The sequence below is a fragment of the Lolium perenne genome, chromosome 3 (genome assembly GCF_019359855.2).
Source record: "Lolium perenne isolate Kyuss_39 chromosome 3, Kyuss_2.0, whole genome shotgun sequence".
Classification (NCBI taxonomy): Eukaryota; Viridiplantae; Streptophyta; class Magnoliopsida; order Poales; family Poaceae; genus Lolium; species Lolium perenne.
In genome coordinates, this window is record NC_067246.2 from 26,072,664 (window position 1) to 26,087,829 (window position 15,166).

At 45.0% G+C, this 15,166-nt stretch overlaps 2 protein-coding genes across 3 annotated transcripts; both read right to left on the reverse strand.

Annotated features, from left to right (window-relative positions):
• Window positions 1-761: 761 nt before the first annotated feature.
• Window positions 762-6,921, reverse strand: LOC127340995 (probable ubiquitin-conjugating enzyme E2 23). Of its 2 annotated transcripts, XM_051366763.2 has the most exons (9): window positions 6,787-6,921; window positions 3,700-5,737; window positions 3,299-3,433; window positions 3,048-3,192; window positions 2,776-2,981; window positions 2,532-2,601; window positions 2,299-2,438; window positions 1,787-2,098; window positions 762-1,494 (listed from the first exon to the last, which is right to left on the reverse strand). In XM_051366763.2, exons 2-9 carry the CDS (start codon window positions 5,674-5,676, stop codon window positions 1,210-1,212), a joined length of 3,270 nt encoding a protein of 1,089 aa, XP_051222723.1. In that variant the 5' UTR covers window positions 5,677-5,737; window positions 6,787-6,921; the 3' UTR covers window positions 762-1,209. The 2 variants fall into 2 exon arrangements, with proteins under 2 accessions (XP_051222723.1, XP_051222722.1); XM_051366762.2 differs by having other exon boundaries at window positions 2,776-3,192.
• A 2,760-nt stretch (window positions 6,922-9,681) lies between these two features.
• Window positions 9,682-14,923, reverse strand: LOC127340996 (actin-interacting protein 1-2). The gene is made up of 6 exons (XM_051366765.2): window positions 14,492-14,923; window positions 13,832-13,993; window positions 12,838-13,024; window positions 11,906-12,331; window positions 10,837-11,244; window positions 9,682-10,250 (listed from the first exon to the last, which is right to left on the reverse strand). The coding sequence occupies exons 1-6, from the start codon at window positions 14,881-14,883 to the stop codon at window positions 9,993-9,995; spliced, it is 1,833 nt and encodes a 610-aa protein (XP_051222725.1). The 5' UTR covers window positions 14,884-14,923; the 3' UTR covers window positions 9,682-9,992.
• Window positions 14,924-15,166: the final 243 nt, after the last annotated feature.

Sequence of the window (15,166 nt, forward strand, 5' to 3'; positions counted from 1 at the left end):
GCGGCCGGGCGGGGAGTGGTGGCCGGGCGCGGGGCGGATGTGCTGCTGGCCGGGGAGAGCACGGGAGGAAGAAGAAGACATGAAAAAAAATTAGGAGAAAAAAGAAAAAAATCTGATAGGTGGGTCTTTAATGGCATATTTAAGGAATATGCTGTTTTGCAGTTTTCATTTACGGGACTGTTTTGCGCCACCAATTTTTCGACCCGTAAACACGAGTTCAGTGAACTGAACTCCACGTTTTTAGTTCGCGTATTTACGGGATCTGCTAGAGATGCTCTTACAACTTACAAGTGTGAACGCCGCTACCATACCACTTTCTTCCATCTATATTACTTGTCTCTAGTATAGACCTATCTAAAACTAAAAATATGTGTAGATACATTTGGATTTGGAGGAAGTACATATTTTTAGGTAGGTTTACTTGATTGTGAGATTGACCTTGTAGTCTTTGCCAGCCGAAAGTCTGAGAACAATTTCTGGCTTGGGTTGGTCAGGCCTTCGTTCTTAAAATTCAGAGATTAGCTGCAGAAGAGTTTTTGGCTGGGTCAGGCCAACCTTTGTCAGCCTAATGCCTTAATTTTTAGTACAGAGATGTGCTGGCTAGAAGTAAACCCTCTAGATTGTTGAAGTTTAAATATGGAAATTATTGCTCCAGTGTAATAGGAAGCAACACCAATAGCAGGAAAGAAAATGACACAGTTGCAACCTGAACCAGTTAATGTTCTTAATGCCCAGATTACAGGATAGTCAAGAGTCAAACAGATAAAATCTCAGAGATAACTTCCACGAAAAACACTCTTGAAAGTTGAAATCTTCACACAAACACCTTAAACTACAATGTTGACCAACACTTAAAGTGGGACAGTAACTTCAATAGGGTATGTAAACTGTGACTGGAATATCTAGGCCAGGCTTGGCTTGATCCATTAGTTGGCTTTGCATCCCTATTCCTGGAATTTCTAGGCTCGAACCAAATCTTGCATGCTAGCCTGGCCTTAATAACCCCACAAGCTCAACAAAAAAACATAAACTGTGAAGGGCACCTCGATTCCCCAGTTTGGAAGAGACGGATTCATTTGGAACCACATTTCCAAAATGTTCACATAGAAACAACAAATGTTGAATGTACAATTATATGAAAAACAGTGGGGTGAAGTTTATCATGTTTCTGAAGCCAAAAGAAGATCTGAATGCAACTCGGCTCAGTGGTCAGCTTTCTTGAACACTTTCTGTTTTCCCAGCTTCTGTTTTCCCGAGGTGCTCGTACTGGCTGCAGTCAGCTCCGATGTCCTTCAAAGCTGTGACCAGCCGTGGTAAGATTTTGCCTAATGCAAGCTTGAAGCCCATGGAGCAAGAGTACTCCTTGTTCTTATCAGTGGAACAGGCATCGTCGTTGAGCGTGCCGACCACATCTCCTTGCAAATAGGCCTCACAAGCTTTCAGAATGTAGCGTCCTCGCTTGCAGAAGTGATTTTTTACAAAATCCTCAAAGTGCTGCAGCAATAGTAATAAATGTAAACAATCAGAACCTCAAAGGACTAAACGAAACTTATGGCTAAGGTTCTATGCAAGAGCAAGGTAATTAATATCTTTGGGTCATCATGGTCCGCTTAATTATCATGAAAAATATATAATGATCTAGAATACATGCATGTTGGCTCATGACGGAGAAGTAGAAAGGATAAACATGGTGTTCAGAAAATAGTCTTTGTTCATTAGTTGAATTAACTACATAATGACAGTATGACACCAATGAACTGGTTACCAAGAGAGAGGGGTGTATTACCATTGGAGGCCGCCTCAAGATATACAGCATAGACCTCACGCTCAGCAGATATGTGTTTTCATTGTATGGCAGTGCATTCTTCTCCCCTTCAACAGTACCGACTTGCTTCTCATATCCAGCTTCATTAAAATAGGGCTTTTCATTGAGAACAAGCCCCTGAAGTGAAACTAGCACTTGGAGAATACTAGATGATGATGGATCCCATACTTCATTTCCTCTGCCGCTCCAGGTACCTAAGAGGCTCAGACAAACCTTCCCGTCCACGTAAAGGTTTGGATTTACACGCAAGCCACCCGAATGATAGTACGCCGACTGCAGATTTGGCAATAGATGTTAACAATGGGAAAGTTGCAGTCAGTGCCAGCAGAACAACTAGCTCTTATGGACTCACTTACAACGTAAACTGAAAGCAGCTGTGGTAACCAGAATAAAGACGCAAAACAAAAAAGAATAGGCCATACATTATGTAAGACGTGGTAACCAGAATGGGATTATTTAATTGTGGTACTTACTGGAGGGGCTTGTGGGAATTCAGGTGGAAGGTGGAAGTCAAAGAAGAAAAGGCCATCTTGGTACGGTGTGCCACTTGCTCCAACAATCACAGCTCTTATGAGATCCATACGATCTTCAAATACCCTCACATAAATATAATCTACAATTGCAGTAAACAGAGCATCAGCAAAATCATAAAATGTGTGCACACTTTTATGGCCGAATCGTTCTACTTGATCAAGAAGAAACAAACCTGGTAGGTTCTTCTCGAGTATGCTCCATTCCTGCTGTACCTTTTTGACCCATTTTCTTCCACCAGTGCCCTAGAACATTGTTTAGCTTTATTTGTAAGCAAGGAAATACCAACAAAATAATACAGTAGACAAAGAAACTAATAATAATAAACATGCCCTTCAACAGTCTGTTCAAGATGCAACACAAGAGCATAATACATGTATGGATATAAGTAATAAATACAGTGGCGTAGCAGAACTTACATGTACTATGTTTTCAAGGTAATGATGGTCTGGAGGGCACTGCAGAACGTCAAAATGTTTCAAGCAATCAGAATCTGCAGGCTCGTCAGCCATAACCACATCTGCAGACTTCTCAGCAGAAGAGTCATTTGTTGCCATAGCAGTGCATTCCGATGTCGCGATGTGGTTCTCATCCTCGATTTTATCAGTGTCATCATCACCAGATTCTGAAACCTCATTAGATTCAACTTCATCCATAGCATCTGAGTTTGACCCATCTAAATGCTTTTTACCTCGGGCGAAGAGCTCACTTGCGATTCGGGTTACAAAGCCAAAAGCAGCAGTTAGTGGACCACTTGCGACAGAACTTTCCTCCTGGGAATCAAATGACCCATTCTCCATTGGAATGCTATTCTCGGCTATATTTTGTGAATCATCCTGAAACATAAGGCAGCAATCAATGAAGGAACAAAAGGAAGCTAAAAGGTGCTTTGGAGAGGAATGACTGGACCGAGAAAAATGACAGCCTGGCAGTAGAGAATACATTTGCAGAATCATCAGGCACGTCCATTTCATTATCATCAACAGTCTCCCAGCTGGCAGCATCAGAGGCAGTTCCATCATCTAGCGAGGCACCGTCGTCTTCTCGGCCAACAACATATATCTCGTGAGGCCCAACCTGAAATAACAATACAAACTCATTAACAAAAAATAGAGGTAGTGCATGGAGCAGGTTATTTTTCTGGAAGTGTCAGGTAGAACTTCCAGATGAACATGAGCAAAGCAAACAAAATAAGGTTAGGCTGGACAAGCCTCAACGGGGTGACAAGGCAAAAATTGATGATCAACAGTCCAGTAACTGACATGAGATAACATAGATCACCTAATGCTAGTTCTTTAACATAAATAGCGGTACTTGCTGCATTAACTGCACTTATGTAATACCTTTGACAGCGACCCATCACCCCAAATGACTTGAATCTCACCATCTTGGAAACCCACTATATTTCCAACCCAGGAAAGGCCGGTAACTTCTGAACTGGATTCCGTTTGTGAAAGCTGTTGCTCTGCCTCAACATCAGAGGGCACCGTATTTGAAGCAGCCAACGCTTCTGCCGAATCTACATTATTGTCCACTTCCATGGTGCTTCCACTAATGGTTGGTTCCAGAGGATGTGAAACTGATGGCAAGCGGACCACAACATCTCCATAACAATAATCATAGTCTGGGTGGGGATCCAGTTCATATGCACTAACAATTTCAGTACACTCAATTTCCCTAGGCTCCTGTGAGTGCAATGAAGGCTTAAACCATGTCACAGATACAGTTCTGTCCTTTGCATTAACACTTTTAACAAGACCCGCACGCCTTGCTTCAGACGATCCATCAAAATCATCAGATACCTTGTCCACAGCATACTGCTCTGGGAAGAAGTCATGATCATTTGGACTCTGAATCGGGATCAGTGAGATGGAACTTACTCCATATTCTTTTGTCCCATCTTGCCATATGACATCAACCTTAGTATGCGTGTCTGCGATCAGCAGGGCTCTTTCAAAGATCTCATCTCTTCTTTTTGTTCTTTTATGCTCCTTTTTAAAAATAAGTTTTCTACTCTTTTTTCTGTAAGTTCCATTATCCTGCACTCCCTCCTTCGGAGCGGTTGGTACACTAGTGCCTGATTCTGAGTCTTTGGCTACAGATGCATTATCTCCATCAGAGGTATTTGGTTGATCAGCAGGAAAATCACCATCTTTTTGCCCGGGATTTGAATCTGTTTTACTATTTTCAGCCTGGACATCAATGGCAGATTCAGGAGCATCAGATGTTAGACACGAGTGCTCGGAACTTGGCTCTTTGGCTTTTGAACATTCCGTTAAAGCAGCATTGGTACATGATGATGAGCATGTGTTAGGAAAGCACCACTCAGTCAATTGCCAGTTTGCATATGAAAAACAAGACAGGAGAGTCAGATCCTTTGGGTTCTGCTCCTCGGGAGGAACAGATTCTTGATTTGTACCACAGTGCGCAGACGCAATCCAATAGACAATGACTGCAGCAGTTTCCACCTTTATGACAGTAGCCTCAATACGATTTGCTTTCCATATTCCATGAAGCCATCTGGATGTTTTGTACACAGACGAAGAGGCCGCCCTCACACGTTGCCCTGGATAAAAGGGGCATGCTACATCCGGATGCAATGGCCCCGTAACCTTCTTTAGGCGCATTGGGTCTGCCCTTGAAACCTTGCAAACAGCGCCATCCTCAAACAACACAGTAATATTATCAAACACCTCATCAACTCGACCAAGCCACAGGCCATTGACAACATAGTCACCCACATTGAACTCCCTGATGCGCCTCAGATCCTTGGCAGACACACCCTTAACAATATCTCCACGAGCACTTTTCAAATCAACCACGAGGCTGACATCCGCAACGAGCCCCATCTGGCCAGTCGGGTCAGAGGAGGAAGCAACCATGTCCCCATGGAGGAAACTCCTGTCTACCACAGCCACGCTGTCGATATCTTCCGTCTTCTCCGAACCATCGATCCACTGCACCCTAACCTTGTTATCCGGCAGGCTGTCAAGATCAGACCCATGGCTGCAATTGTCACCATCAGCAGCCGCAGCAGCACCACCACCGCCGCCCTTCTCAGTTCTGTGAGAACTTTTACGCTCGTTCTCCTCGGTGTCGGTGTCGTCGTCAGTGATGCTGCCCTCGGAATCGTACTCGCCAGCCACTTCCATCACCAACCCACGGGTATCCGGATTTTCTTTCAGGCAAACAACATCTTCTCTGTAGATGAACACGTCCCCTGCTGCTGCTGCTTCGGGCTCGCCGGCAGCTGCTGGCTTCTCGTTCTCCCGGCTCTGCTCAGCAGCGCACACGGCAGAGTCATTTGGCTGGTCTTCCATGCTTGAATTAAGGAAGCTATACGGGCAGGTTGGTAGCAATCGTGGAAGCTCTCTGTTTAAACTGAAAAAACAGAAAATACGTTCTGAAATTAGCACAGCGATTCACACGAACATGAGTAGGTCCACTAACATTAAGGGCTCCTTTGATTCATAGGGTAGGAAAAACATAAGAACGGGAAAAGTATAGGATTGGGGATGTCATGCATAGTCCAATCCTATGGAAAGACGAGTCCTCCTTTATTGTGCCAGAGGAATTTTCCATGAGGTATGACCGAATGTTTTTTTTCCTATAGGATTTGCACTGCAAGACTCCTATAGGATTGGTTCCTACGGGACCTATGTTCGTATGAATCAAACAAGTAGTGCAGGAAAAAAATCTCATGGGATGTAAATCCTATACGAATCATATGAGGCCTAAACGGGCGCATGTAAACTGCTCTAATGTAGAGGGAGGTAAAACTCGGAGCAAGCTGGCTCCTAGAGGATGCGATACCGCTAGCATATAGTGAAGATATGCCTTCAAGTTTGGTAGAACAAAGGATGAGCGATGTAAACTGCAACTGGGGAATACCTCTAGCGGCTGGTTCCGAGCACCCTACTGACGCCTCGTTGAACCCAAGTGTGGACGGTGATCTAATGCGGGTCTCTCCTTCTGGTTAATCGTAGCACACGCAGTTGAGATCCTAGTTTCAATTAACACGTCAACACCGCGGAACAGAACCGAATCAGGTAGGAAAACTATGCAGGGAACGGAACCGATAGGTAGCAGCACCGCAGGGGAAGCAACCGCCCTGTTCGTCCTAGCGCGAAACCGATCCAAGCCTAGTAGGTGGAGAGCGGAACGCCCGCCCGCCCACGACGAATCGGCGTCGGGAGCCGAGCCCCAGGAACCGTCGGGCTTCTCCGACCGCAACCGCACGCCACGCGCGCGCGCGCGCGAATCGGGGGCGCGGCCGGGGACCCCGTCGTCGACCAACGGGGGGGTGATGGTGCTACGGGGCGGTGGCCCAGGAACCGGCGCCGCGAGATCAGGGACGGGCGGGGCGGGGATGGGGGCGAGAGCAGCGGGAGAGAGGGGTGGGGGAGAGGTGGAGGTAGGGGGCGACTGACCTGTGGCGATCGGACGGGAGGGAGATCGCGCGCGCGGGGGCCGCGGGATCGCCCGGCGGCGGGCGGCGGCGCCGATGCGGCGCGCGGGGCGAGCGTGCCCTAGGGTCGTGGGAGAGGCGAGAGGTGCGGAGGAGACGGAGAAAGAGAGAGAGAGGGAGAAAGAAAAAGGAAGGAAAAAAGAGGTGGAGGAGGTTGCGCAGGCAGGGCAGGGCACGATGGCGATGAGATGAGCAGTTCCACTTCGTGTGCGGGCCGGTTGGACCTGGATACGGTTCGTGCCCGCCCGCCTGCCGTGCTACCATGAAAGGTCGTTGAGCGATGGGCGGTGGGGGCTCCCACAGCGTCTACGGTGGCTTCACGTCAGTAACCGCCGTCCAGATTAAACATTGTTGTTCCATGCACACACAAAAAAAAAAGATTAAACATTGTGCAGTATGATAGTCTTTATTAGTGGCGTCACCAAACCGCGCCCTAAACATATTTAGCTAGTCCGCCGGATAAACAACCGTCCCTTCAAAAACCGTTTTCGTGCAACATGACCCCGTCTCCCACCCCCTCTCTTCCCTCCTTGTTGTGGTCGCTCATTACAATGTTGTACTTCGCTTGCACATGCTTTCTGAGCGCCTCCCCGCCTAGCCGCTCATTTTGCCACGGCCAGTTTGTCGACTCGAGCCCCGAACGTGGCGGCCACTATGCGCGCCCACCACGCACAGAAGGTGCTCGGACGTTTGCTTGGTAGGCGCATTTTTCACCGTTCTTGCCTCTCTATGTCGTCATTTGATTGACGATTTCTTTGTTGACTTGTAGACATGGACAACGAGGACGAGATGATGACCCATCAATTGATGGAGCAGGAGAATGCCACCATCGAGCACACGAAGGTTGGTCGACGGCGTGGAGGTTCCAAGTTTGGGAGAATGAAATACAAGCTCCAATAGAGAATGTAGGGTCATACCATGCTCTACAACGACAACTTTGCCGAGGATGCAGCCTATAACACAAGTGATTTCAGGACGCTATAAGACGAACAAGTCATGATGATTCTTCATGACGTGAGAGAGTACAATAAGTACTTCATGCTGGAGCACGAGTGCGATGGTTTCTCATCAATCCAGAAATGCATCATTGCCATGGGCATGCTTGCATCCGGTACGTATGGAGATTCAAAAGATGTGGCCATGTGGATACCTATGAGTGTAAGGATATGATCACGGCAGATGCTATAGGGGGTAGCACTTGAGAGGTAGCCATCTATGGATCAAGACTGCAAGGGGACCGGTATTTACCTAGATTCAGCCCCTTCAAAGAAAAATAGACCTACTTCTTGATGTTTCGTATAAATTTGGTGATTACAAGGGGTAAATCGGCTATGGCGATTTCGCGACGGATAGGGCTCAAGCGCTTGGCGTTGAGCTTTTTTTTTTTTTTTTTATTAAGCCTGCTTGGCATTGAGCTAGATATGATGGAGCGTACCCTTTAGGGTTCTCCTAGGAGGGTTTATATAGTCACCCCTCATCTAGATTTACAATGACAAAGGCCAAACCCGGTGGCGAGTCCGTGCCGCTTACTAGGCCGACTAGGCTAACTATTCTCCATGGGCCTTTGTGATCCAGCCGCCATGAGACCACTCGCCATGGGCTGCCATCGAGCCCACCCTCACACGGGAGGGCGACTCCGCTTCGTGGACATGCCCCGTTTGGCATTCCCCCATCAATTAACAATGAAAGGTTTTGAGACAACTTTTGGAAGACTAAATTTAGTTCCACGTTACTAGTTCGGAGAGAGTTGAACTGGTTTACAAGGTGAACTCATTCCCTCCCACTAAGTGAGTGATAAGAGGAGTTCACTAGTCTATATGAGTACTACCTTGATGTCTATGCAATATATACGAAGGTAGTACATGACACTAATCTAAGTTACTATGCACTATGACCAGCCTAAGGGTACAGATGCCGCCCTTTTTTCCACTAAAAAACTAGCAACCGTCTCCACCTCAGCCTCTTCTATAGAACAAATGTTTTTTTCCCTGGCTAGGCGTCGACGGGGGCAGGAAACCTGATTTATGAGTAGAGTTTTTAATAATAGTAGTGTTTTTAATTATGTTAATATTTTGGTAGATGTTTTCTTTTGGACTTCACGTCAATAATAAGTGATCTTCGGTCTTTTGTTCGACGACGAGATCTTGATGGTGTTTGAAAAAATAAATTTTCTCTAGGTATGGTTCTTAGTTCTGTACCTTTTTATCAGGTTTGTCGCGAGAAAGATTATCCTCGCAATATTTGTTCCGACGATCACGTCCTCGACAATGGTTATTCGTACACTCGACTCCTAGGTAACATAGACAATTTTTTCAGTTGATTTTTCCTGAAATACTGGTGTTGGTATTCTTATTGATGTTGGTTGATTATTTTAATAGCGTGTGCCCATAGCCTTGGTTGCTAATATTTAAAGGTTTGTGGTTTGGCATCTAGAATTCCAAAGTTGTATCTGGAAAGAAGAAAGAGTTCAAAAATCTCATAGATTTGATTTTTTATTTTTTTAAAAAAAATCATTGCAACAGGTGGCAGCAGTACACCAACCCCCAACATTACACAAAAAAGAACCTTATCGACCGTGTAAAGTCCGCATGCCCACGGGCCACCACCATGTTCTTTCCTTCATGGAAGCAACAAGCACCGCTTCTGGATCTTGTTCCCTCATTTGCCCTCACACCGGGAGAGAACCGTATACCTGAACATTCTGCTGCTGCATTGCGATATTCTCAGCTTGGACATGTATCTTGCTTCGTGCCAATGGCATGGGTTTTCTCGATTGGATATGGTTATACAGTCAACAAGAAACAACAGCATGACAAAGCTTGTTTATGATGAAAAGTACATATCGGTAGCTGTGGAATAGTGTTCTAAAAACAAGATGTATAGGTGTATGATTCGTGAAAACTCAAGCAAAAAAATGTCAGTTATTAACAACTACTCCAGGGAGCAGACTCATAAAAAAACCACACACCAGCATCCCTGTATTCTCAGCCGCTCACAAAACCAGATGCGTGGAAATAACGACAGTAGAGTTCTTCCTGGAGCATTACAAGAAAGCAAAGACTAAAAGGTGACGCCACGGCCTGTGGAAAAACAGCGAGACCATACGGGCAACAGCAGGCAAAGTTTATTTCAATCGACACTGAAGGAATGCTAACTGATGATGGGCACCTATTGTTGTGGCAGTTTCCAGACGCGGACACAAGCGTCCTCACCAGCAGTCACCAGAGTATCGTTGTCAGCGAACGTGAGTCCGTGGACTCCGCCGAGATGAGCTCCCTTGATGGTGATGCGGCTGGATGCTTGCTTGTCCACGTCGTATATGATTGCACAGGTATCTATTGAGCCTGTGGCGACCAAACGACTGTCAGGTGACCAGGCCAGGGAGTTTACCCGAGCTGTGTGGAACAGCATGTTCTTCAGCTTTATCTGTGGAAGAAAGCAATATTAGATGCAGTGTAATCCAGATATGGTACACCAAGGGAGCAAGTTTCAGTTGGTAACAGTATTTCAGGTAAAGCTGTAGTGGACAGTACTCGTTCAAAACTTTAACAGCCATATAACCCCCTCATCCTATGTCTATCCATGCATATTGAGAGATAATATTTAACTATTAATGCTAAATTCATGAGCTTATTTAACACAAAACATGAACAGAGGTTTCCGCAGAAAGGCAAAAACAACATTGCTATGGAGTAATTTCTACTTGAAGGCATGTTCAATCACCCAAAAATCACTACAAGCTATGGTTGTCTCGGCAGACACATAATAGTTAACACACGTTCAACTGAAGGGAAGGGCATATTCAGAACCAGCACAACAAATTTGGGATATATTCGGAATGAGAAATACTTTGAGGGCATATTAAGAACCAGACTAATTATTACGGAAAAAAAACTCTGAATGTACATGCTAGATAATGTAACGCCTAACAATTTCTGACCTAATAAGAAAGTCTAGCATCCATTATTGGGCAAGTAAAAAAAGATTAAAGAAAGTGATGAAATAACAGTACCTCTCTAGTTGCCCGATCCCATGCAACAGCTTCCCTGTTGGTATCAGCAGAAGCAAACATGGAAACATCTGGCGAATAATGTATGCAAGTAATAGCACCGCGGTGTTTTTCAAGTACCGCTTCTTCTGTAACAGTATCCCCGCTGATAGAATAAATTCGCAGTTTCCCGTCTTGCGCACCCACGATAGCTTCAGTGCCATCAGGAGAAACAGCAGATGAAGTGATAGTATAACTAACTTTGGTTGTGGAAGTGACTGTTGTCTTGTGCAGCAATACGATCGCAGAATCTGTGGTAATCAGTGCAAATTCAGGTAGCTGAGCTGCAATGTTTAAAGCATTTGGCTGACCTCCGACATCAACTGACTCAGCGTCTCCACACTGATTTCCATTAAGAGGAATTCTAAAGACCTGTTTTCAAGGAAAATACATAAGCTCCTCATCATAACTAAAGCCTAACCATTGTCCAAACAGAAAAAAGAAGGCCATGACAATCTTCAGTCCAATTGTTAATTTTATAAGTAGTGATGGAATTAAACTAAACAAGCCACATACCAACAGATTTGTAGTACTCCGTCTGATCCATAATAAGTGTCGGGGTTTTAGTTCATTTTAGTTCAAAATCTGAATTAAAACACCGACACTCATTATGGATCAGAGGGAGTATTATTTTTGGGCAACGGAACCAATTACTACACAACATGACACATGAAGGTTGAAACACAAACTTCATAGGTGTTACTAAACTTGCATTTCAATCCAGCAACCAAGTGCAATGAATTTAAATCCCATGACTGATACCATCTATATCCGATAATGAGATACAAATATATTAGAGTGCTATCATATTGATGAGCTAATATGGGCTAAAAATGCAAGACATGGTTCTTTTAGTGAGCCTATCATGTAAGCTAAGCGTAGAGACGATGATTACCACTTCATACTTAAATGGTTAAACCTATACATAACTTGAAGAGAAAGCAATCCCAATAAATATAAAATTGATTTACTCTGACATATAATCTGATAACACTAGCCACACAGATCACCTAGAGGTTTTCTTAGTTCTTACCTTGTTATCATAACCTGAAGTGATCAGCTCCTCTTCTGCTGCAACAAAGCATTTGATCTGAGTGTTGTTCTTACGAATCAACCTGCCACCATATCCAACACCATGTATCCATCTTATGATGACACCATCGTAGCTTGTAGATAGCATAGTTCTTGGGTTACTTTGAGGAAAGTATACCAGAGAATTAACAGTCTTCAAATGTCCTGCAAACGACACTGGCTCTTTTTCTGGATTGCTTGCCGAGAAGACGTTGAATGTCCCACCAAGAGAGACTGTGACAAGATGATCATTCTGCCAGAGGCAACCCACAAGCATGTCATCTACACCACCTATGCCAGGACAAACCAGAGTTTTGTTCACTTTTCCACTGGCATCCTCCATGATATCCCATATTTTTGCAGTTTTATCAGCAGAAACTGTTAGAACCTAACCATACGAGCAACAAACAGATTGCAATTAGGAATAGACCTGAAGGTATGATGGCTAAAAAAATATCTGAAGGTATGAGCAACAATGATGTCTCCATTAAGAATAGATAGACATGCCAACCATAGTTGCTTAGAGTCAGACAAACTAATTGACTGGTAGCAAAGGTGCATTAATACCATTAAAGTATCCTAGCTAAAGATTAGATTATAGTTTCAGCTAAAGACAGTAATGCATGTGCATCCTAGGTACAGAAATCTTGCAAGTACAGGATAAATAGTTCCAGTTTTGCAGGTATTATATCAGCAATATAGATAGATCATGCTTTATGACTGACAGCATTATGTTCTGCAAACTACGATATATGAATCTGTGGTCGGTTCTGGAACCACGCCTAATGAAGGAACTCGAGAACAGACCAAGCCCAATCTCGATGGACCAGAAACTGGTGACATTAAGTATGTGTGCAGTAACTGATATCAGGGAACAACTCGTATTAAAATTACTTGTTTACTGTCAGGACTCCAGCTAACAGCATATATGCTCCCAGTATGACTGTCTTCACTGGATAGTTCTCCGATCTTGTCTCCAGTTTTTCCATCATATATTAAACCCTTCTTATCTGAACTCACAGTAATAAACTTGCTTCCATCAGGTGCATACCGGATACAGTTAACAAAGTTAGAGTGATCCCTGAAATTCAAAGGGAACCGACAATATGAATTTCATGTCTAGGAGACCAAGAAAGAAAATAAATTACAAGATGAAACAATGGTCCATGACAAATGAAAAACAAATAAAGTATTTCTGAAATATGGAGCAAACATGATTCCTACATAGCCTCCACTCAGTTGGAAACATCATAAGGGAGCAATATGTAGAATCTAAGTACTCCAATCGCATATCATGTTCTGTCACCACTTAAGCATAAGCTAATTCATGGGATTAAGCTGCCGCAAACTTACAGCTGCAACAAGCAAAATGAAATTTCTACATAGTCCAAAGAGGAAACCAACAGCAAACGAACTGTCTTTGTAGGTGACAATAAACATAGTGAGTGCTACTCAAATCATGGACTCACAACTAGATTTAGGAGTATACAAACAGAGACAACTTTGCGGTTTAGCCTCGAGTATTCAGCGCTACAGTTCAGATAAGCAAATTTCTGCAAGGGCAGGATTTAAAAAACAAGGGGAAATTAGCACTTCATATCGTGCCGTACGCAGGCACAAAAACAGCTGTAGATCAGACATATGATTTTTTTTGTTAAGACATTCTATATACAGAGGCAAACGGAAGGTTACTGCATGCGCACATACTGTGGTACCAAGTAATATCTGGCTTATGTGCAGCGAAGTTACAAAGCAGAAAGATAAAGAAACAAGCCTTGGGAACCCAAAAACTAGGAGAACACACTTTGCAGTAAGTGTCTAACAAAGTAATAAAGTATGGATGTCAGAATTCATACTTTATGTTAGTATTTGAATATAAACGACACACCTTATGGAGTGCTTGAATTTGAATGGTGGTCCTTCGTAGAAGTTCGCGAGAAAATCTTCACCACATGTCACAATGCGAAATGGCCGTGTTGGCTTGAAGTCGCAACTCAAAACTCTCTTCGAGTGCCCATCGAAATCGCCGACCGTGCTGCCGGAGTCCCACCTACACATTTGGGAGAATTTAGCATATAAGATTATATACCCGGAGTGAAACAGCACATAACAAGACGCGGTGCAAACAGCATGTTACTCTCTCATGTCCCTATTATCTTCGTGGAAAATCACCCCCAATTACCTGGAGGAAATTCTCACGGAATACATCCATCAACGGATTCTTAGCGCAAAATTATGTTAATCACTTTCTCACCGTAGAAATTACAGGGAAAGACAAGGTAGATCGTGTATTATTATTATTAGATTAGATAATAATAATTGAGCCTTATAAAGTATAATAACCAAATGTCAATGACAAGCTATCCTTCATCATAAATGACCTCCCCTTAAATTGAGACGAAATCTTCACCGAGCGCCTATTCGTTAGAAATGGAGTGTTAATGACAGATCAATGATAACAAAATTCCCCCAAATCCTTGTACGATTTGCCGAGATCGGTACGGAACGGGCATGAGACAGATAGGGGAGGGGGAAGCGATCCGCTTACATGAAGGCGCGGACGAGGGATTTCCCCTTGCCGTCCCCTGATACGACGATGCGGAGGCCGTCGGGGGACCATCGCAGGTCGTCGACGCGGCCGGAGATGGGGCGGAACTCGGCCTTGAGCGCGCGGTCGCCGTTGCGGCCCCAGACGCGGACGCAGCCGGAGGCGTCGGCGGAGGCGACCCACTCGCCGTTGGGGGAGATGCGCGCGACGGTGGTCGGGTAGGCGTGGTCCGTGTAGGCCCAGGCGTCGAGCGGCGCGTCGAGGCGGCGGAAGATGACGCTGCGCCCCGCGCAGTAGACGATCGTGTCCGTCTTGGGGTCGCCCCCCAGCAGGATCCCCCGGCCGCGCTCCGTCGCCGGCGAGCACGCGTACGTCTCCTGCAGCTTCGCCATTTTTGGGTCTCTATCTCTTGCTTGCCTACCTTGGTTTGATTGATCTGGGAGGGAGGGAGGGGGGCCGCGAGTGGGATGGGAGTGGACGGTGGTTATTTGGTTACGGCATGGGGCTGGTCTGTGTACGAATGGTGGTGCCCCGTAGGAGATTTTGCTATGTGATTGACGGGTCGAGCCAGGAACAAATGGGTCCCATAATTCAGTGAGAACAAGGATCTGGCTGATCTGCGATGATACGCGTCAGTGGGTCCATAGAGACGCGGCCACTCGCATAGCAATATAG

Coding starts and splice junctions, on each gene's coding strand:
- LOC127340995 (XM_051366762.2), bottom strand. CDS start 5,676: ATGGAAGACCAGCCAAATGACTCTGCCGTGTGCGCTGCTGAGCAGAGC. Junction 3,434..3,699: donor GTGATGGGTCGCTGTCAAAG/GTATTACATAAG, acceptor TTGTTATTTCAG/GTTGGGCCTCACGAGATATA. Junction 2,439..2,531: donor ACTCGAGAAGAACCTACCAG/GTTTGTTTCTTC, acceptor CTGCAATTGTAG/ATTATATTTATGTGAGGGTA.
- LOC127340996 (XM_051366765.2), bottom strand. CDS start 14,883: ATGGCGAAGCTGCAGGAGACGTACGCGTGCTCGCCGGCGACGGAGCGC. Junction 13,994..14,491: donor TCCCTCGTCCGCGCCTTCAT/GTAAGCGGATCG, acceptor CCAAATGTGTAG/GTGGGACTCCGGCAGCACGG. Junction 10,251..10,836: donor GGGATCGGGCAACTAGAGAG/GTACTGTTATTT, acceptor TTTCTTCCACAG/ATAAAGCTGAAGAACATGCT.